Raw genomic sequence first — 20926 nt, forward strand, 5'->3', positions numbered from 1 at the left:
AATAAATGTCCTCGCTGCTCAGTATCCTTACTACTTTATGGTTCTGTACATTGTGTGCCGACAGTAGTCACACCGGTGCGGAAGCATATGTGAAGTGAACTCAATGCGCCGATATGATCTCTTCTCTGTATTCGGCGTCGGACAGCCCGTGAGATACGTGAAAAGTGTAGCATGTGAGGTGCTGAAGACTGTGCTAGGGAGATACGCTGCATCAGTGGACAAAAGAAAACTACAGTACAAGTCCTTCATATAATACGAGTACCAGCGTGCGAATGCTGGTGCAAGCCGAGTGTGGATGGGCGGCGATTGAATTGGCACAAGGATGTCGACGTTCGGTGCCTCGGATCTTGACGATTACGACGAGTGATGCTCAGCCTCCATTCCGTGACAACTTCAGGTAGATCCCCATCTAACCAACTTTGCTTACTTGTGGGCATAACCGGCACTAGGGCAAAGCTCTCAATGGTTCAGGCTCGAATGCACCTCTCGTGACCAGCCTACAGCCGTCTTACTCCATGGGCATTGAAGCTTGAAGCTTGAATCTGGGACCCAACACAACGAGTTTCTTCCACATACGAATCTGAGTCTGGCCTGCTCTGGCTCAATGCCCTTTCAAGGTACCATCGACCACACAGTGTGTTCTACCAGGCGTATGCAAACGCAACATGGTGCACGCCATGCGAATACGTATGTGTTGTAACTCAGATATCTTACCCTGGCTACGCCGCTCTCGGTCACCGCTGATGGATCTGTTTCAAATCATAGACATGCTCACCGCGGGTACTGTGTGTCTGTCTCTCACACATAATGCCCGCGTCCTGCGCCCCTCTCTCCTCCGTTTAGGCATCGAACGGCGATCCAATACTCGTGACTGGGCCTTTCAGGGGGCATAAAAGGGTGTCTTGCAAGGAGTCACGGCTTTTGTTAGCAGAACCTGGTTAATCCTTCACACTCCACTGAAGCCTGAGCTGCCATGCCTTCATGGAAGTCCAAACGCAGCCTCGCGGAATGTTATTCCTTGATGGCAACACCACGCTCTCCTCTGGAAACGGAGACCGCTCTTGTAGGCGGACGCGTGCAGAAGGTATTCAAGAATATCGAACCTGCAAGTCTGTTTTCATTGTCTAGTATACGTCTCGCTCTGCTCACCACACACAGAATCTTCGCCTTTTTTTTCTTCAGCATGCCTCCCGATTCGCCGGTCGCGAGTACCTTGTTTTCGAGAACGAGGGTTACACGTACCGCCAAGCCTTCGATGCCGCGTCTGACGTGGCCAACACGCTCTCGCAAGAATATCACGTACGGAAAGGAGATCGCGGTTTGTCGTCCAACACGCCCTAGTCTGGCTTTATGGCACTAAGGACTTTGTTATGTGCAGTTGCCATATGCATGCGTAACGTCCCTGAGTTTCTCATCGTTTTTTGGGCCACCGCCCTTCTCGGCGCAGTCCCGACTTTGATCAATGCCTGGCTCGCCGACGCAGCTCTCGAACATTGCTTCAACATCTCCTCTCCCACGATCGCCTTCGTCGACCGTGAACGCGCAGATAGGGTGGAAGGACTGCTTACATCCTTCAAGCAAACGATCCCCATAATCGTCGTGCGCGGTCACGAGGCGCAGGGTCAAGAATGGAAGGGCATGGCACCTTGGTCCCAAGTGTTCGACGGGACGCGCATGAATGCCGGGTTTTGGGAGAAAGAACCCAATTGCTCGCCGGACGACGACGGCGCCATCTTCTTCACGTCAGGGACTACAGCGATGCCGAAGGCCACGCTATCCTCTCAAAGGGCGTTTATCAGCAACTCATATACCGTCATGTTTGGTGTCGTATTAGCGAACCTGAGACGTGGAGGAGCTATGCCCTCTGTCGATGACACCAAGCCACAACAATCATTTCTGGTCACCGCGCCTCTTTTCCATGTCCAAGGGCTTGCCGCCAACATGGTATGTACTGAGTGGCAATGCATGATGCATGTGTTCGTGATCCGGTCTAAACGATTACCTGTGGTGATATAGATGTTGTGCACGCTCAGTGGATCCAAAGTTGTTTTGATGCGAAAGGTGAGCCTTTGTGTATATAGAGAGAGAAAAACGTTCTTGATCATGTCAATACAATGAAGTGGAATGTGGCTCAAGGTGCGTGTTTACTCACTGATCGAACCCAGCCACTTGACTGACGAGGTTTCACAGCACTTGAACTATGTCTACGAGAGAACGTGACTGCGACTTCGGGGGTGCCGACCGTTATCACAGACATCATGCGCTCCTCCATTCCGCGCCAGATCAGGTTTGAGGCGATATCAGTCGGCTCGGCGCCTATGCCCGCCACTCTAAGCGCAGAATTCTCCAAGATCTTTCCCAACGTCCCTCTGTTTGTGCTCTGGCTCCTTCACGGTTTGACACAGATTTCTCACCGGGGCTGTTGCATCAGGTATCATGCTTATGGTCTAACAGAGACGACAGGAGTCGTGACGGCCGTGTGTGGTGAGTGAAGCGAAAAGTCCTTCTGGTCTGCGAGTGGCTCATGGACCCTTTATTGTTCCGAAACGAAGGCGAGGACTTGTTCGAACGAGCGCCAACTATGTAAGTTCCAACGCCTCATCTTATCGCAATGTTCTGTTGAAGTCCGCGTGGTAGAGGGGTGCCGACGCCTATTTGTGACATCCTCATCATCGATTCGGAAACATCTAGGCCAGTTCCATCGAATCACGTTGGCGAGCTTTGGGTGTACGTGCTCTAGAACCTTGTTTGACATGATAGGCTAACTCATGTTATTATTGTCTCATTCGTCTATTATGCACCTTCCAGTCGCGGTCCGAATGTCATGAAATGTTACCTCGGCGACCCCTCTGCAACCAATAAAGCCATCACCTCTGATGGGTGGTTCATGACAGGCGATTTAGCAGTGCAGGACGACGATGGCTTTGTTTACATCAGAGATCGAGGTGTGTGGTGGCATGTTCTATCACAGAAGGAGTTAGACAGGACGTTTTTCTTTTGTCCACATGAAGCGAAAGATGTAATTATCCGAGGTACGCCGATCAAATTCGATCTTAGAAATAATGCACTGACCCTCGCACGGAGAACCAGGTGGCGAGAACATAGTCAGTCCAGCATCTGTGCACCGTTTTGGAAGGGGTGCCCGTGCTCATGATATCTCAGCATTCAACAACGATCGAATCAGCCCTTCTCGCCAATCCTCAGATACAAGACGCGGCAGCTGTGGGCGTGCCATCGGCGCGCCTCGGAGAGCTCCCTGCGGCCATCATCTCCCTCTCTTCGACTTCCCTTGTTCCGGATGTGGACCTCGAACGCACCCTGCTCGAAGACGTTCGCAGGCGGTGAGCGTTTGTGCTGCTTCTGATCCGCATAGGTGTTTGAGCGCTGAGACGTGGTCCATATTCGTAGACTTGCGCCACACGCGGTCCCCGTCCTGCTTCTGATTAGGGACAAGCCCATTGGTACGTATCTCTATGAGAGCATCGAATCCTAGGAGCACATGATGATCGATGAACAGATCGTAGCGCAACGGGGAAAGTCGACAAGGGTCCTCTGAGGAAGATAGCCGCAGAAGAGTGGGAGCGGAGACAGGTCCAGGGCCGCGAGAAGGCAAGGATGTAGGTGGTTCATGGTCGGTGTGGCGTGAATATATGATTTCTTGGCTACACGATCTCCGTCTTTCGCGGACTTCAGGCGCGCAGTGTAGAGCTAAGGAAGGGCGTAGATGCACCTCAACAAGCGAAATTGGATGCTGAACATATTATGCAAGCTACATTGTGCAATGAGTGGGCCACTGTGGCTTGTGGACCATGGCTCAACAAGACTCGCGGGGCAAACCGCATGTTGCAGATGAGATCGGATAAGGGGAAGGCGAGAGCCTGTGCAGCGATGAACCAATGAGATCTCCGTTGTGTGATGGCATCTACGAATGTGGAGAACACGAGGTTTGCGTACAAGGGAAGCGAGCGCCTGCAAGCACCGATCCGGCCGTGCCCGGGGCGATTTTTGGAACCGCGCAGGCGCAGACAATGGCCGCCAGTCCACCGGGCCGTTGCCACACTTGTGCCACAGTGCCACAATTACAATGTCCAGAAGCACAGGGCACTCACTTTCCACCTCCTCCCTATAAAAGAGCGACGACATGGACGGGCACAGGTCAATCATCCCCTCTTCCATTCCACACAGGCTGCCCCTCTCCTGCACTATGCAGTACAGCCCCGTATCCAGCACGTCTCGCCCTCGCTTCCCATCCTTCGATTCCGGATACTCGTCCGACGACTCGTCCGCCATGGACTATCACCAGGGCCCGTCCGTGTCGCCGTCTCCCAGCATGATAATGGATTGCGTGCCGCAGCGGAACTCGAGGCAGACGCCGTACATGACTACCGAATGGAACTGCCATGCGTGCATGGTGGGGTTCAACAGAAAGGCCGACCTCGGGCGCCACGAGGAAACCAATCGGCACCTGCGAAACGAGAATCGGAACACGGCCGACGCGCTCATCACCTCCTCGTCGCGGCGGGAGCGGGTCGGAAAGTTCGTCTGCGACATGTGTGGCGACAAGCTGAGTCGCAAGGACGCACTGAGCAGGCACAAGAAGAGCCGCCACGGCGTCGCCCGTGCCACATATGAAATCTCTCGCTCACATCTGGGAGAGCTAATCAAGTTCGAGACCATGGAGCCCAAATCCGAGCCCGTCGAACACGCGTATGAGCCTGTCATCGTCCCCAAGATCGAGCCGATCGAGCCAACGCTCAGCGAGCGGGTTGATCCCAGCCTCATACTCGTCAAGGCCCACTTTGAGAGCGAGGAGGACGACTATGAGAGCGAGGACGAGCCCGAGAGCGCGTGTGAAAGTGAGAGCCTGGGCGAAGAAGACAGCGAAAGCGAGATGGAATACGACAGTGGCGAGGAGGAGGTGGAAGAAGTTGAGGAGAGGCCCGTCCTTCGAACCTACTACGACCCCGCGAGGAACATGAGGTGGATGGTCAGTGGCCCTTGACCTGTTTTTGTCGATCGAATTGGGTGCTCACTTTGCTGCCGTCTTAGACTCCCCGCTGAACCTCACTCGCCTTTCACACTCGCGCGGCAAGTCTCCCTTCCTAATCTCAGCATTCGTTCTCTGTATGGCAATTCATCGGCGTGGCTGAGGACGTTAAAAAGCCGATTACTTTACGAACATATTTCTTTTCCTGCACTGGCCCCGCTTTTCAGTTCTATTATAGCTATCACCTGTACCAATTGCTACTTACATGCCAGAAATCCACATTGTATCCTTGGTCCCATCCGTGTGTACCTTCAAAGTAATTCCCGCCATGTCCCAGGAGCGAGATACCGTCTTGGCGTTGGTGTTGCGCTCGACGCAGCAGGCAAAGCTGAGGCTTATGTGATGGCGCTCAGTCATTTATCACATGACCGCACTGCACACCAAGCCGTGAGCGGCTCCCTCGGTGGGTCCTTCCCCAACGGCATCGCAGTGAACACAGCTCCTTCTCCTTCCTTACTTCCTCGACAGACTAGACGCGGCCAGATCCAACCATGGGCGAGGTCGTCAACGTTATTGTTGCGTTCGCCGTGATCGTGTTCATCTTCCGATGGGCGACTTCATCCGGTGCGTTCGACACACACGATGTGGGGTCACCTATCGCACTGGTCTACTGACTGTCTTGACTTGAATGACGGTACGCAGGTGGTGAGCCGTCACCAGAGGCAGCCGCTGCGCGCGCGCTGCGATTTCGACCGAAGAATGTGACGCCAGAGATGGTGCGTGCGCTCGTGTGCCCCGGCCATATACCTGTGCTCGCGGCCTGACGTCCCCTCGCGCACAGACCGACACAATCAGCGGCATGTTCCCCGACATCCCACGGTACGTGCGTGCGTGCGCGTCCGATCCCCCAAGCCCGATTTCTCATTGACCGTCCCGGACGGAAAGTCGGAGTGCTGGCGCTGACCTTGCCTCGCGTCCAGAGAAAACATCCACTATGATCTCCTGCGCACCGGCTCCGTCGAGCTAACATCCAACAAGATCCTCGAGCGAGGCTTCCTGGACGCGGTACATATATACATCCTCCGCTACATCGAATCCCGCAGTCCCCTCTACTAACCGCCCGCATTCTCAGCCCCCACCCGCCTACTTCACCCTCTACACCCGCTCGTCCACCGCCGCCGCCACCGCCACCGCCGCCGTCGCTGGGGCAGGAGCGCGCGCAACCGCCGCGACAGCCGCGTCGGCAAAGCGCAAGCCCGAAACGCTCATCTCGCGCTTCCGCCTCGAGGACCGCGTCGCGGCCGAGCCCGACGCGAGCGCAGACGCGGCGCTCCCCGCGCCCGAGGAGGCCGGCGGGCGCGCGGTGTGGGAGGACTCGGCGGAGAAGCGCGAGGCGAGCCTGCGGGAGCGCAAGGCGCAGATGGTGCTCGCCGCGCGGCAGTGAGCTTCCCTGTTCTCCCCCTCGGGGCCCTGCATGCGCCGTTAGCTGACCGTGCCTTTGTGTCGCTCCATCTCAGGCGGATGCTCGCGCAGCAGCAGCAGCAGCAGAAAGCGGCGGCGAAGGCGTCGTGATCGCGGCGTCTCGCTACGTTGATCGCTGATGACAATCGAAGAAGTCCCTTTTTCTTTTCTCCGGGATCACGCATGTCTCCTCCGTTCTTGCTCCGAACCACTACTTGTGTGGATAGCACCTATCTAACACTGTTGTTCGTTTATTTATAAACCCGGATAATTGCCAGCTGGTGCGCCCGCTCGAGGGCCTCCCAACGACAACGAAACGTTTGCGATATCACACGGACGAGACAAAAGACGGACTCGGATTCAATTTCGATTTCTACTTCTTCGACTATAGATGCCACCCACCCCCACTGGCAGACTCGACGGCCAAACAACGCGCGACGAGGCAGAAAAGATAAAACGAAAACAAAACAGAAAACAAACAAAAAAACAATAAGCTTATGACATGCGTGCGTGCAGAGGAGACGAAAAAGAGAAAGAAAGAGTTGGACAAAAGCAGACCAACGATTCACACACAAAAAAAACACAAAAACACGAAAAGCACAAAAGCACAAAAACAGAGAGTAGATCAAAGTCAGGAGGCAGAGGCCGGCTGGAGATCGAACAAAGGAAGGGCGGGGCGCGATCATACGGGGACTGTGGCGAAAACGGAAGAAAGGAGGAAGGGGGGCGGCTGGCACATGTACATAGCTCAAAGGGAGATAATTGACACATAAATCGTGCAAGGGGGGGGGGGGGAGTGAATTACAGCGAGTGGACGAAGGCAGCATGGCGAGGGGAACTGTGAGGTGAGATAAGCGGGCGCAGAAGCCGAGTAAAGGGAAGGAAAAAAGGACACACGAAAAAACCAACATAAATTAGAAGAGCGGGGGAGCCAGGTTTTGGAGACGGACGACCTCGCCTATGCCCCGCCGCCGACAACGATGGCATCAGCGCCTCCGACCCCGCTCACCACGCCCTCCACCTCCCCATCCCCATCCCCATCCCCACCACCCTCCCCGCCGACGAACACCACCCCCTCCCCTCCCCGCTCCCCCGCGCGCGCGCCCTCCACATACACGTTCCCCCAGTCCAATATCGACGGGTACCGCCACGCCCGCTCCCCGCCGCCCACATCCAACTCCACGCCCGCGCCCGCAAACGCCCCGCGCCGCGCGCCGCCCTTGCGCGCCCGCCCCGAGCCAGCGGCGGACCCGAGCCGCATGCCCTCCGGGCGCTTCAATATCGCGTCCGCAAGCGCCTCGCTGAGGCCGTACGTCCCGTCCTCGCTGTCCTCTGCGTCGTCGTCGTCGTCGTCCTCCTCATCATCATCCTCTGCGTCGTCCTCGTCCTCGTCCTCGTCTTCGTTCTCGTACATGTCGTCCTGGAAGTCTTCCTCGTCGTCGTATCCGGCCCCGGCCTCGTCCCCGGCTCCCCCCTCGCCAGACGCGCACCGCACACCCCCTTCCACCGCCTCGTTCGACCCCTCTTCCCGCCCATCGCGCGCATCGACACCCTCCAGCCCCCAGCCCGCTCCCGCCCCGTCGCCATTCCCGTCATCAAACCCCGCCCGCGCACGCCGCCGCCCCCGATCCTGCCTCTGCCTCGGCGCCTTCTTACCCCGCCCCCCCTCTCCCTCTCCCTCTCCCTCGGGGCTCCGCGACCCCGACCCCGACCCCGACCCCGAGCCTGAACCCGAAGACGCCTTGCGCGCGCCGCTCCTGCTCTTCAGCCCCGACGGCGGCGGCGGCGGCAACAGCGCCGCGAGCGGATGCGCCGGCCCGTATCCCTGCCCATAATACCCCTGCGCGCCGTACCCCTGCGCGCCGTACCCCTGCGCGCCGTACCCCTGCGCGTTAAAGCCCTGCGCGCTAAAGCCCTGCGCGGCATTATAGCCCGGTGCGTCGTAGCCCTGCCCGTACCCCGACCCGTAGGCCTGCCCATACCCCGGCGCCTGCTGCGCCCACGCGAAGCCGAGCGGCGGGCTCTGGACCTGCGCGTGTGCGTGCGCGTGTGCGTGCGCGTGCGCGTGCGCGGGGAGGGAGTAGGGATAGCCGGGCGGGTGTGCGTACGCGGCGCTCGTGGCGCTCGTGGGCGAGGGGAGCTGCGAGTGCGCGGGCGTGGGGAGGGGCGCGGGAGGTTGGGGCTGTGCGCGCGGGGGGGAGGACGGCGCGAGGGGCGAGAGCGGGGCAAAGGGGCTCGATGCCGCCGCTCCCGCACCCGCCGCCGCCGCGACGGGCGGTCCAGGCGGCGGGGTGGGCAGCGGGGTGGGCAGCGCGCCGTACAGCTGGAGCCCATGCGTGAGGTACTGTATATAGTTACACAGCTGCTCCAAAAGAACAGAGAGGGAAAAAAAAACGCGACGATATGAGCGAGCGAGCGATCGCGCGGGGGCGCCGAAGCGCACGCACCTCGGCTTCGCGCCGCCGCCACGCGCGCGCGTCCTCCGTGCCCTGCGCGCGCAGGCTGTCGCATGCGCGCGCGAGGGCCGCTTCGCGGGTCTTGGCGGCGCCGAGGGCGCCCTTGAGGGATGCGATTTGCGTTTGGGGGGATACGGGGTCCGGGGGGGGCCCGGTGGGGCTCGGGGAGCTGGGGGCGATCGGGGCGTTGAGGTTGAGGTCGGGGTTGGGGTTGAGGTGGGGGTTGAGGTGGGGGTTGAGGTGGGGGTTGAGGTGGGGGTTGGGGTTGGGAGGGGGATTGGGAGGGGGCGCGTGTGAGAGGCGCGGGGGCGGGGTGGGCTTGGGAGCGGCGGGCGACGACTCTGGTGCGGGCTTTAGCGTGGGCGGGGGGTCGCGGTAGTGCGGCGCCTGGCCGTCCCAGTCCCACGCCGCGGCGGGCGAGTGCGAGTGCGAGTGTGAGTGTGAGTGTGAGTGCGCGGGCGGGGAGATGTCGATCCAGGAGGCGTCGGGCGGGGCATCGGACGGGGGGGTCGGTGCCTGTGTCGGTGTCGGTGCCTGTGTCGGTGTCGGTGTCGGTGTCTGGGCCGGTGCTAGTGTTGACGCCGAAGTCGATGTCGATGTCGATGTCGATGCCGAGTTCGATGCCGAGATCGAGTTCGAGTTCGAGAGCGGGGGGACCGGGCTCGCGTCGGGCGCGGGAGAAGCGAGCGCGCGAGCGCGCTGATCGGGGGGCCCGTGCGGCGACGAGGGCGGGCGCGGCGTGCCGTCTCGGTCGTCGCGGCTCGCGGACCTGCTGCTGCTGCTGCTGCTCCGCCCCCCACCGCACGCGGCGTGCTCCACCGCCTCGCCCTCGCCCTCGCCCTCGCCCTCGCCCTCGCCCTCGCCCTCGCCCTCGCCCTCATCTGCAGCACCCGCACCCGTACCCGCGCCCGGCCGCATATCCTGGCGCAGCAAGTCCTTGAGCGCGACCCGCTTCCCGCCCGCGCCCCTAGGCACGACGGCGCCGCGCACGGCGTCCCTGAGCGGGTCCTTCCCGCGGCGCCTGCGTTCCTTCGAGCGCGAGTTCTTGAGCGCGGCAGCTGCGCCGCCGCCGGCGCCGTCTGCTCCGGGCTTGTTCTTGTTCTTGTTCTTGTTCTTTCTGTTGGTGGTGGCGGTGTGGTTGTTGGTGTTGGTGGCGGGGGTATCGGTGTTGGCGTTGGCGTTGGTGGTGGTGGTGGTGGGGGAGCGCAGGCGGACGAGGCTGAGGGCCGCGAGCGCGGAGCGCAGGAACGACGAGCGCGCGCGCGCACCGGCAGCACCTCCATCGTGGGCAGGGGCCGCGCGGCCGCCGCCGTCGCCGTCGTCGTCGTCGCGGACCGCGAACGCGTCGAGAAGGCGGCGGCGCTGGGCGCGCCAGAGGAGCACGGTGCTGGTGGCGAGGGTGAGGGCGGCGATGGTGGTGAGCAGCGCGCTGGGGTCGGAGTCGCGCGGGAGGGGGGCCCACCAGGCGGGGCGTGGGGCACGTGGGCCTCCTGGGGCAGTGACGGAGACGGCGGCGGGGGGGTGGGGGAGGTCGGGCATGATGGGAGGGCCCTGGGAGGGGTGGGGTGGGGTGGAGGGGTGGGGTGGAGGGGTGGGGTGGAGGGGTGGGATGAGAGAGAGAGGAGAGAGAGAGGAGAGGAGAGAGAGGAGAGAGAGGGAAAGGGGTGTGTGGGAGCGAACGGGTGGGATGGGATGGGATGGGATGGGCCGGGTCAGGCGGAGGGAAAGGAGAGGGAGAGGCTGAGCCGGGCAGCAGGCGAGCGCCAGCAGAGCGTGCGTCCACTCGACGGCCGCTGCCCACCGACCCCGCCGTGCTGCCGTGCCTGGTGCCTCGCAACCTTGTCTCGGATGCGGACATGGACCGCAGCTGCATCATCCGACGTCACCCCGCGCCGAACAATCCCCCAGCGTGCGTGCGTGCGTGCGTGCGTGCAAACATACGTATAGGTCGCATCCAGCCTCGCCCGTCCCCTCTCCTACAGTACTCCTACGGTAGTGAGCTACAGTACTCTACCCGCCCAGCTCACACAGAGCCCACCGGACCCGCCACCCGGCTCGACGAAGCACCGACGCACATGCACCGACGCACATGCCCCTCGCACCACCACCCACCCACCCAAAAACAGCCCACGCAGGCCACACAAGACCACCCCCTCGTCCGTCCGTCCGTCCGTCCGTCCGTATTATCCGCGCACGGCTTCGAAAGTACAAAGCCCAGCCAGCACGACGCCCCGCGCGCGCGCACAGCCCGCTTCTCGAAGAAGAGACCCCACAGCCCTCCGCGCGCCCGTGCCTCTCCTTCTCCCCCGTCCCGTCCCCGTCCCCGTCCCCGTCCTTCGACATACGTTCTCGCGCGCCGCGCCGCGCCGCTCCCGACCGCGCACGAGTCCCCATGACCCGCGCGTGCTCGGGCGACCTATTTATCGCACACGCCTCGAACGAGCGAGCGCGGCGCCGATGCCAGCACGAGCACGCGGCCCTCGCGCGCGCACGAGCACGGGCCACGCTTCCAGCCCCCAGGAGTCCAGAACCGCGATAATAAAAGACGGTAATAGACGTCCTCCCCGTCTCTGTCGCCCTCCACCACCACGCGCGCGTCCAGACCGTACACAGTACGTACGCGCATCTCGTGCGCTCGTAGACCCAGACCCAGACCTAGACTTAGACCCAGATATATATACATACATATACATACATATGCGTATACATACGCAGCGACTCCGCGTGCCGTACCCACGTCCCGCGGCGACGGGTTCTGCGAGCCAGGTCGCATGAGTCGCATCGAGTCGCATGAGTCGCACCGAGTAAGAGCAAGCCATCGTTGGACGGACAAACCGGTCGAGCGCGAGCGCGAGCCGTCTGCCGCACGCACGACGGGGGCCCGCACGACGGGGGCCCGTTGCGGCGGGCGACGCGCGCGCGAGCTGGTGTGGCGTTCTCGGTTGGTTGGTGGGTGGGTGGGTGGGTTGGTTGGTGGGTGGGTTGGTTAAATGGTTGGTGGGTCGGTCGGTCGAGGTGGGCCCACGGGCCGGCGTACTATGCGTCTCATGCATCGCGCGCAGGTCGGGGTGGCGCTGGTGAGGACGTCGGGGGCGGCGAGAGCAAGAGTGCTAGGAGCGTCGAGTGCGCTGAGTACGTCGAGTACGTCGAGAGCTTCAAGGGTGCTAAGAGCGTCAAAAGCGCCAAGCGCGTCGAATACTAAGAGCACCGCGTGCGGCGAGAGCGTCGAGTGTGTCGAGAGCTTCAAGCGTGCTAAGAGCGTCAAAAGCGCCAAGCGCGTCGAGTACTAAGAGCACCGCGTGCGTCGAGAGCGTCGAGAGCGCCGAGAGCAAGAGCGCCGAGAGCACCGAATGCGCCGCGTGCATCGACGACGCCGCCGAAACGGACGCGGGCGTATCGGTGTGTCGTCGCATCGTCGTGCCGCGCCTGCGAAACGCTGGAGCCTGTTGAGCTCTGCGTGTGCGTTGCACGCAGGAGGGTACGATAGAGTGCGACGGAGGGCGGGAGGGTGCGGGGCGGGCGGGCGCGGTACGGTGCTATAGAGTGCGGGGATGCTGCGGTACGGTGCTGCGGTGGTATGCGCGCGAGCGAAGACCGGAACCGCAGCCGGCCGTGGCCTCACGCGGCGCTCTCGAGGCGCGCGCCGACGACGAAGTGGCCGGTGGCCGGTGGCCGGTGACTGGTGGGCCCAGGTGCACCCGTACCGCCCACCCGTTTGCCACGCACCCGTAGTACCGCCCACCCGTAGTACCGCCCACCCGTCCGCGCGCGTCGCCCACCGCCCACGCAAGCGCCCAATGCCAGCGCGCGGGTTGACGAGCCGGATGCGCGCGCGAGGAGGCGCAGTGGGAGGGATCCCGCGCGCCGGGTCGGCGTGGGACCTCTCTCTGCCTCTCTCCCCTCCCTGCCTCTTTCTGCGCGCGCGGGCGCGGGCGTGGGCGTGGGCGCGGGGCCGGGTGTCGGCGATCGTCGTCGCCGTCGTCGCCGTCATCGCCATCGTCGCCATCGTCGTCGTCGTATCGCGGCGCCTCGGATCCCGAGCGAGCGTGCGCGGACACCGGATGCGCGCGCGGGGGCTGGGAGAGATCCTGCGCGCCGGGTCTGCGTGGGAGCTCCCGCTGCGTGGGCGCGCGGCCGGGTGTCGGCGATCGTCATCGCCATCGTCGCCGCATCGCGGCGCACGAGGTCCCGAGCGAGCGCGTCGCTCCCGAGGGCGTGCGAGAGCACCCGAGCGCATCCGGGAGCGTGCAAGAAGCGTGCGAGAAGCGTCTACGTTCCGAGCCTCCGTGCGCAGAGGAGCACAAAAAGCCAGCCGCGCCGCCTGTGTGCGCGAGGCGGTCCTGTGGGCTCCGCTCCGCGGCGCCTTGGTCCTTGGTGCTTGGGTCTGACCCGCGCGTTCGATGCTGGGCGCTCAGGCCTCGTCGAGTCGCTCACGCGTGCGGACGGGTGCGAGACGGTCGCGGGGAGGGGCGGGTGGTGCTGTGCGGGCGCGTGTTCCGGTGAGGGCTGGAGCGGAGGGATGGGTGAGATGGCTTGCGGAGGGGTGAGCTGGAGGGCGGGTTGGCTCCGACGGATGGACGAGGTGACGGACGGACCAACGCGGAGGGGCGATGCGCAGACGCGCGGGGTAGAAATAGTCTCATTCATGGGGATGCGAGCACTCGTCGCGCAGGCGCTGTCTCGCCTGATACATAAAGCATGATGTGATTGCGAGTTTGCGGGTGCGGACGAGCGGTGCCGTCGAGTATGGCATAGCGTGAAGAGAGCGCCTGTCAGCGCATCGGGGGACGCAGGGGATGGGCGGTCCGGTGATGGCTGGGCGGGCGCTTTGGGGGTGATGGACGCGGGAGCGTGAGCGCGAGTGTGGGCGTTGGCGGGCGCGCTCGAGATCGGCGGAGACGCGCGGGTGATGGGCAGGCCCGCGCGGACGATTGAGATTGGACGGGACGGACAGGGTGGGAGGGCAGGTAGACAGGGGACGCGGTGCGTAGATCATGATGTGGGCCGCGAGGGGATGAGGGCATGGTATCCAACGGCGGCTCGGGACTTCGCTCCTGGGACACATTGTGAATCCGTCGGATGCAGGGCGTGTGGTACAGAGAGAATGGGGCGCTGGGTGGGGGATGTGTAAGAGACGGAGGGAAGATCGCGAGGAGGTGGAGGATCGAGGAGAGTCACATGGCCGAGGACGTGGGCGTCGTCAGTCAGTCAGCGCTCCCGTTGTCCTCAACCTCCTCTCCCCTCCCCACCACAATGTCCTGGAAGCTCGGTTCTTCAAAGAGTGCGCGCAACCCTACCGTTCACAGACCCGCTCTCACCGTCGTCTTCGTCCACAGAAAACAAGGAGCCCAAGCCCGAGCTCGGCGTCTCCTCTCGCTCCGTCACCCCCATCCCCCCGCCGTCCCGCTCGACCACACCCATGCCGCCCCCAGCCATCGACGCCCAGTCCACATTCCGCTCCGGCCTCCTCACCATCCGCATCTTCTCAGGTCAGTCCCCGTCCGCCCGTCCCTCGTCCCCGCCCTTCCACCCCCGCTCACAAAGCACCTGCTGCGCCCCTATCGCCCCGCACCCGCACTCGCCCTCTCCCTGTCCTCCCCCCCCCCCTCGCCCCCCCCCACCCACGACACTCTCGATGGCACGCTACACCCCGCGCGCTCACACGCCCAGGCCGCGGCCTCGCCCTCGCGCCCGGCGTCCACATCCCCGAGATCATACAGAAGGCCCTCGACGGCGCCCCCGCCCCGCGCACCTCCACCGGCAGCCACCGCGAGAGCATGCAGCGCCGCCGCTACTGGTGGCTCCCCTACGTCGTCCTCGAGTTTGACAAGAACGAGATCCTCATCGATGCCCTCGGCGGCGATCTCACCAATCCGATATGGAACTACCGCGCGAACTTGTGAGCCTTGTCCTCTCGCTTTCCTTCGCTCTTTTGCTTTCTGTTCCGTCGGCGTGCGTGGGCGGGACGGGGCTGCGGTGGGTGGAGCGGGAGAGCGGCGAGGGTGGAGGCTGCTGCAAGCGACGTGTTCGAGCTCGTGATCATTGTGATGATGGGGTTGGCCCTCGTCGCCGCCCTCGCCCGCCTCTTCGAAGCTCTATCATTCCCCGTCGGATTGTCGATCTACATCGTACTAACGCGCGCGCGCTCGTGCCTTCCAGCGATGTCTCGCGCACGTCCACGATCTCCGTCTCGGCCTACCTGCGCACGGCGCAGTGCGTCCAGGGACAGGACGACATGGGCAATGACCTCCTCATGGCGCGCGTCGACCTGACGCCCGTCCTCGACGCCCAAGTAAGTCCACCGCTCCTCGCTCCCCTCCCCCCCCGTCCCCCATCCTCACGCCTCACGCCCCCCCTCACGCCCCGCAGCACGTCTCCGACCAATGGTACACCTCCACGACCAACTCCGGCTCCTTCCACCTCACGATCGCCTTCAAGCCCTCGCGCAACGAGCCGCTCACGATCGAGGCCTTCGACCTGCTCAAGGTCATCGGCAAGGGCTCCTTCGGCAAGGTCATGCAGGTCCGCAAGAAGGACACCCAGCGCGTGTACGCCCTCAAGACGATCCGCAAGGCGAACATCGCCTCGCGCCCGGGCGAGATCACGCACATCCTCGCGGAGCGCACCGTGCTCGCGCTCGTGAACAACCCGTTCATCGTCCCCCTCAAGTTCTCGTTCCAGAACCCGGACAAGCTCTACCTCGTCATGTCCTTCGGTGAGCCGCCCGTCCGCCGCGCGCGTCTGCGTCTTTCTGTATTCTGGGCGCTGATGGTCGACGCAGTGAACGGCGGAGAGCTGTTCTATCACCTCCAGCGCGAGGGCAAGTTCGACGAGTACAGGAGCAGGTTCTACGCCGCCGAGCTCCTCTGCGCGCTCGAGCACCTGCACATGTTCAACGTCGTCTACCGGTGCGTCCCGTCCCGCCTCCGTCCCGCCCCCCGTCCTCGTCCTCGCCCTCACTCTCAGCGATCGCATATAACGTCGATCCTGACTCTTGACTCTCGCCCGGCGACGTCGAACGCACCTTGCCCGCCCGCAGCGATTTGAAACCGGAGAATATTTTGCTCGATTATACGGGCCACATCGCGCTGTGCGATTTTGGGCTCTGCAAGCTCAACATGTCGGAGACGGAGAAGACGAACAGTGCGTCCACCTCTCTCCCCTCTCTCACCTCTCACCCCCTCTCCTCTCTCTCGTTCTCTATCACCCTCCCTCACACCCCTCTCCTCTGCTTTCTCGCGTGCCATCGCCTCGTGCGCCGCGGCTCGCACGGAATCACGATCGCTCACCCGTGTTTTGTGTGTTCGTTCAGCGTTTTGCGGGACGCCGGAGTACATTGCGCCGGAGCTGCTTGAGTCGCAGGGATACACGAAGACGGTGGACTGGTGGACGCTCGGCGTGCTTCTATACGAAATGATGGTGCGCCTCTCCCTCTCCCTCTCCCTCTCCCTCTCCCCTCCCTACCCCTCTCCCTCTTCCCTCCCTACCCCTCCCGACCTCCCGCCCGCACCCGCTCTCCCTGATCCCACCGCTGATCACCCCCCGTATGCAGACCGGCCTCCCCCCGTTCTACGACGAGAACGTGAACGTGATGTACCAGCGCATCCTGCAGGACCCGCTCCTCTTCCCGCCCGACATGCCGCCCGAGGCGCAGAGCGTGATCGCCGCGCTCCTCCAGCGCGACCCCGCGAAGCGCCTCGGCGCGAACGGTGGCGAGGAGATCAAGCGCCACCCATTCTTCGCGCGGCACGTGGATTGGCACCGGTGCGTCGTGTTTTGGCTTTGGCGTTCACGTGGCGTTGTGCTGACCGGCGCGAACAGGCTGCTGCAGAAGAAGATCCAGCCGCCTTTCAAGCCCAGCGTGGTGCGTAGCCTCCGCCTCTTTCTCCCTGTCCACACAGTGCTGACCTTCCCTCCCCCCTTTTTCATTTGATTATTATTCAATTATCTCGCCCGCGCCCGCGATCTCTGCCCCGCTCCGGACATGCAGGAATCCGTGCTCGACGTCGCGAACTTCGACCAGGAGTTCACGAGCGAGGCCGCGCAGGACTCGGTCGTGCAGGACTCGCGCCTGTCGGAGACTGTGCAGGACCAGTTCCGCGGGTTCACGTATAACCCCGCGGACGAGCACCTGAGCGAGAGCGTCACGTATAACAGCGCGATGGCGTGAGCGCGCCGACCGCATGGAGTGGTCCGTCCGTCTGTTGTGGTCTGGACGCTGTTCGTTTTTTTTGTGCTTTGTTCGTGGTTCGCCTCGGCCCGGCCCGTACGCGCGCTCTCGCGCCCGCTTCTGTTTGTTTGTTTGTTCGTATATCCGTCCGCCGTCGTGGATAGGCATACTTTTCTTGGTTCTCTGCTATTTATTGTTCGCTCGCTCGTGCCCGTCCGTCTGCGTCGTCTGTCCGTCTGTCCGTCCTCGCTCCTCCCGATCCCGTGCCTTACTTATTCTCGCTTCTCGCTTCTCTTCTCGCTTCTTGTACACACGTCGTCCGTCCTCGTCCTCGCCCTCATTCTCGTCTTCGCTTTCATCTCCTTTCCCTCTCTTTCTCTCTTTCTCGCCTATACATCGTCGCACGCACGTACATACATACGCACGCGGACTTGTTTTTTTCGCACACACCCTGGGCGCCCCACAGGCGGGCGAAGCGCGAGATGCATCTGGTCGAGCCACGTTAACTGCTACAGTACGTTACGTCGGATGCCGCCTCTTCCGCATCCCCGTCCATCGAGTCCGTTTCGCCCGCGCGAGGCGCATGTACATACACACGTACGCGGTTTTCGCTCTTGCGCGCGCGCACTGCGCATGCGTGGCATGTCTGCGCGATGATGCGGTGATGCTCTGTGTGGCGACCCTGCATCAGCCCGATGCTGCTCGCCACTCACTCATGCGCCGCACGTCGGTCCGTACGTCGAGGGGCTCGCGCCGGTGGTGTGACTGGAGCGCGCCCAACCACTACGCAAGTGTCTAGGCGCTTGGGCCTTATGCCTGAGGTCGCACGCGGACGCCTTTCCGCAGGATATGATGTGGAAAATCCTAAGATCTACAGTTCGCGGCTGGCTGGTGTGATTTGCAAGAACTCCATGCTCTTCCGCCGGCTGTCAGATTTGTGTCGCCCCTTACCGACCTCCGCCTCGAAAGAAGGCGTCTGCACTCGGTAATTCTGGAGCTGCCCAAATGCGACACGAACGGGAAGGGAGCCCGGTAGATTTGAGCCTGATATTGAAACATGCAAGAAAACAATGGATAGATAAAAGGCACTTTGACGTCCCCAGCAGCTCCCGATCGCTCTCAGGATCGTCACAGGTCTCGAAACAACAGCCTATCATTGCACGCGTACGCTCAAAGTCACATATCTCGCAATACAATAATCGTATCAAGCGCTGGCCTTGGACGCCCCCCACGCGACTTTCTTTTGGGCCTGGGCAGGTTTTGCGGCCTTCGCGGCGTCGGCCTCTTGCACGCCGTTTTGGGCGGCGGGCGCCTTGGGCGCGATCGGTAGCGGGCTGTTGCGCAGGCCGTCGAGGACGCGCTGGGCGTGCTCGGTGTTGCGGATGAACCAGCCTGCGAAGCGGCGGCCTACGGTGGACTCGCATATGTGCACCATGTTCTGTGAGTTCGTGTGGTCAGCGACTGGCCGCAGAAGGAGAAGCATGCGGGGAGTGGGTACCTCGTTGATGACAAAGTCAAGATCGCTCGTGGAGATCATTTGGCCCTCGAGCAGACCCTTCTCGTTGCCGACGCGGCTGACGCACCGGCTGGCAGCCTTGACGGCCATCATCTGCTGCACCATCTCCTCCTCGTCGGCGTCGAGGAAGCCTGCGAGCTTGCTCGCGTCGAGCGACGTGTAGAGCTTGAGGAAGCTGCGCAGCGTCGGGACAGCCGCCTGCGCGCGCACGTCGGCGAGGAAGAGCGCGATATGTCGCTGCTGCGGCTCGACTGGGGCCGACTCGACGTACGCTGCGAGCTGGCTTGGGTCTTCGTATGGGGGCGCGTTGGCGGAGATGAACTTGGGGCAGGCGTGGCTGAAGAGTTCTTCAAAGGCGGGGATGCCCTCCTCGCTGTGTGAGTTGTTAGAAGACAGTTCACATGCGTGCCAAGACGAAGCGAGACTAACCCCCGGGACATTTTTGTGAATTGATCGCCGTAGCGGTCCTTGACGATGTTGGCGATGTTGTCGTCAAGACGGCTGGGCGAGAGCGCGTTGCAGATCGCAAAAAGCGCATACATCCGGTCGACAGTCTTGTTGATCTGCGATGAAGCTTGATTAGGACTGGCTCATACTGGAAGACATGTAAAGCCGAATACCTGATCGTACTGGTAGCTTCGTGTGTGGTATTGTCTCATCCGAAGGATGAAGTTCAGAATAGAGACGAACGTGCGGATGGCGTCGGGGTACCGCCGCAGCATGATGTAGCAGAAACCAACATAGTAGTATGTGGTGACATGGCAAGCTGTCACGCGAGTGAATGGCGTCTAACCAAGGCTCAGCTAATGGGGATATTGCAAAGAGGACACAGCACACCTTTTGGTTGAGCTCGACATTCTCCGCCACCTTCAAAGCTAAGGTGAAGTCGCCGAGAAGGACATGAACGCGTAGTAGACCGATCAAGCTGAAGAAACCGAGCATGCGATATAACGGGCGAACGCCGTATTCGCCGACGATCTCACTACAGACATAGTGGTGTTGAGCGAATCAGAGACCTTGAAATCAAAACAGCACGCACGCAAGCTCTTCCTCGGTTTTGCCTTGCTGCTGCGCGACGATGTACTCATTGATTTTGGATTTTTGGATGAGCGAGTACAGCACGTTCAAGACGCTGTATGCACTCCAAACCTGCGCGCGATGAGGTCAAAAGAACACCGGCACAACGAATCAAGCATACCTGGCCGCCATCTGCCAACATCAGGAGTTCTTCGTCGCTCTTCGTTTTGACCTTCGCCGTCCATACACAAAACGACTGAAACTGATAAATGAACTCGTCAACAATGTCCCATAGCCATTGCTCTGGCAACTCGAGTGTGACAGGGCCGTCGGAGTCTGCACATGATTGATTAGCGGTCGTCAAATGGCTGAAGGGCAAAAGACCTACTAAGGAGGTAATTGAAAAGTTCACAGCTATTCTCGTACGAGTGGAAGCGATCGTCGATATTTGGCTGAAGGCGTGAATAAACGTGGCGGTAGTAGAGTTCGCGGTAGAGGATGAGGAAGAGCTGATCTAGCTTCATTTGTCGACATCCTATTCCGGCGGTTCAGGAAGTGAAGCGACGTACCATCATTGACGAGCGGTGCAATAACCTCTGCCTCCGGCCACTCTGTCTTAGCATAGTATTTCTCTGTCAAACGATTCCACCCGCTGTCGTAGGCAACCGTGATTTCAGCCAAATTGTTCTCGAGCACGGCTTGATGGAAATGCACAATAAACTGTATGAGTGATGTTCAGATGTGTGATCATATTGGGAGCTGCCTGTACGCGGAACTTCATCCAAAGAAAACAAACGCAAAAAGGCGTTGCACCTTTTGCCCGGTCAAGATGTATCTTACGAAGAGACAGAATACAGATGGAATGTGATGGAAACGACATATGCTCCCGGTATCAGACGCTGTCTTCGGGGATGGGCTTGGTGTATAGACATAAAATTAGACTCACTCGCTTAACCACATCGGGAATCTGAGCAAAGGCAGCTTGTTGAGCCATCTGCTGCTGTACAGCTAAGAGCGCGACTTCATTGATGCGCGACTGAGCTATTGAAGGATTCCAAATTGATGGACGAGAAGGAGGACAGTAACCTGTGAGACGCACCATCGTCGTAGGATCCACTCTGTCCATAGTTTCCAATCGCAAGATTGACATCGACATCATGTAACTCTTCATTTATCTCCTCAGCTGCCCAGAGAGCCATTCGTTGCTGAGCCATGGTGGAGCCGGCGAGGATGATAGAACGAAAGTTTTCCGTTCAAGTGGGACGGTGAGGGACACAAGTAAGGTAGTACCGATTTGTAGACCAGCTTCGAATCGAGCG

The 20926-nt window shown here is 61.3% G+C and overlaps 9 protein-coding genes across 9 annotated transcripts; 7 read left to right on the forward strand and 2 right to left on the reverse strand.

Moving 5' to 3' along the window:
* Positions 1-973: 973 nt before the first annotated feature.
* On the forward strand, positions 974-3621 carry acs4 (expressed putative fatty acid biosynthesis enzyme; the record flags this gene model as incomplete). Its single annotated transcript, XM_009554580.1, has 15 exons — positions 974-1084; positions 1183-1318; positions 1379-1944; positions 2017-2061; positions 2121-2136; positions 2191-2371; positions 2432-2484; positions 2553-2583; positions 2638-2727; positions 2809-2945; positions 3012-3032; positions 3091-3104; positions 3163-3341; positions 3409-3461; positions 3518-3621. The coding sequence occupies 15 exons, from the start codon at positions 974-976 to the stop codon at positions 3619-3621; spliced, it is 1737 nt and encodes a 578-aa protein (XP_009552875.1).
* A 268-nt stretch (positions 3622-3889) lies between these two features.
* On the forward strand, positions 3890-5287 carry HETIRDRAFT_412566 (uncharacterized protein). The gene is made up of 2 exons (XM_009554581.1): positions 3890-4987; positions 5050-5287. The coding sequence occupies exons 1-2, from the start codon at positions 4142-4144 to the stop codon at positions 5059-5061; spliced, it is 858 nt and encodes a 285-aa protein (XP_009552876.1). The 5' UTR covers positions 3890-4141; the 3' UTR covers positions 5062-5287.
* Positions 5288-5538: 251 nt separating this feature from the next.
* Positions 5539-6724, forward strand: HETIRDRAFT_391084 (uncharacterized protein; the record flags this gene model as incomplete). Its single annotated transcript, XM_009554582.1, has 6 exons — positions 5539-5611; positions 5690-5763; positions 5829-5866; positions 5968-6052; positions 6120-6427; positions 6505-6724. 6 exons carry the CDS (start codon positions 5539-5541, stop codon positions 6557-6559), a joined length of 633 nt encoding a protein of 210 aa, XP_009552877.1. The 3' UTR covers positions 6560-6724.
* A 68-nt stretch (positions 6725-6792) lies between these two features.
* On the forward strand, positions 6793-7486 carry HETIRDRAFT_412567 (uncharacterized protein). Its single transcript, XM_009554584.1, has 2 exons — positions 6793-7286; positions 7346-7486. Exon 1 carries the CDS (start codon positions 6946-6948, stop codon positions 7219-7221), a length of 276 nt encoding a protein of 91 aa, XP_009552879.1. The 5' UTR covers positions 6793-6945; the 3' UTR covers positions 7222-7286; positions 7346-7486.
* HETIRDRAFT_446971 (uncharacterized protein) lies at positions 6793-8792 on the reverse strand. Its single transcript, XM_009554583.1, has 2 exons — positions 7346-8792; positions 6793-7286 (listed from the first exon to the last, which is right to left on the reverse strand). Exon 1 carries the CDS (start codon positions 8780-8782, stop codon positions 8213-8215), a length of 570 nt encoding a protein of 189 aa, XP_009552878.1. The 5' UTR covers positions 8783-8792; the 3' UTR covers positions 6793-7286; positions 7346-8212.
* Positions 8793-10760: 1968 nt separating this feature from the next.
* HETIRDRAFT_107974 (uncharacterized protein) lies at positions 10761-11679 on the forward strand (the record flags this gene model as incomplete). The annotated part of the gene is made up of 2 exons (XM_009554585.1): positions 10761-10813; positions 10887-11679. The coding sequence occupies 2 exons, from the start codon at positions 10761-10763 to the stop codon at positions 11677-11679; spliced, it is 846 nt and encodes a 281-aa protein (XP_009552880.1).
* Positions 11676-14103, forward strand: HETIRDRAFT_446972 (uncharacterized protein; the record flags this gene model as incomplete). Its single annotated transcript, XM_009554586.1, has 8 exons — positions 11676-11853; positions 11967-12036; positions 12108-12303; positions 12379-12579; positions 12653-13531; positions 13619-13755; positions 13859-13887; positions 13990-14103. Coding segments are annotated over 8 exons (1803 nt in total), but the record flags the coding sequence as incomplete, so codon positions are not given.
* Positions 14104-14152: 49 nt separating this feature from the next.
* Positions 14153-17721, forward strand: HETIRDRAFT_482197 (Serine/threonine kinase domain-containing protein). Its single transcript, XM_009554587.1, has 11 exons — positions 14153-14185; positions 14241-14393; positions 14575-14803; positions 15064-15196; positions 15274-15619; positions 15686-15812; positions 15944-16047; positions 16217-16323; positions 16457-16668; positions 16726-16768; positions 16895-17721. The coding sequence occupies exons 1-11, from the start codon at positions 14158-14160 to the stop codon at positions 17072-17074; spliced, it is 1662 nt and encodes a 553-aa protein (XP_009552882.1). The 5' UTR covers positions 14153-14157; the 3' UTR covers positions 17075-17721.
* A 362-nt stretch (positions 17722-18083) lies between these two features.
* Positions 18084-20908, reverse strand: HETIRDRAFT_482200 (uncharacterized protein). The gene is made up of 11 exons (XM_009554588.1): positions 20707-20908; positions 20554-20648; positions 20177-20327; positions 19996-20121; positions 19789-19943; positions 19630-19739; positions 19428-19572; positions 19211-19378; positions 19020-19153; positions 18573-18963; positions 18084-18512 (listed from the first exon to the last, which is right to left on the reverse strand). The coding sequence occupies exons 1-11, from the start codon at positions 20819-20821 to the stop codon at positions 18279-18281; spliced, it is 1824 nt and encodes a 607-aa protein (XP_009552883.1). The 5' UTR covers positions 20822-20908; the 3' UTR covers positions 18084-18278.
* Positions 20909-20926: the final 18 nt, after the last annotated feature.

Source organism: Heterobasidion irregulare (genome assembly GCF_000320585.1).
Source record: "Heterobasidion irregulare TC 32-1 unplaced genomic scaffold scaffold_13, whole genome shotgun sequence".
NCBI classification, from domain to species: domain Eukaryota; kingdom Fungi; phylum Basidiomycota; class Agaricomycetes; order Russulales; family Bondarzewiaceae; genus Heterobasidion; species Heterobasidion irregulare.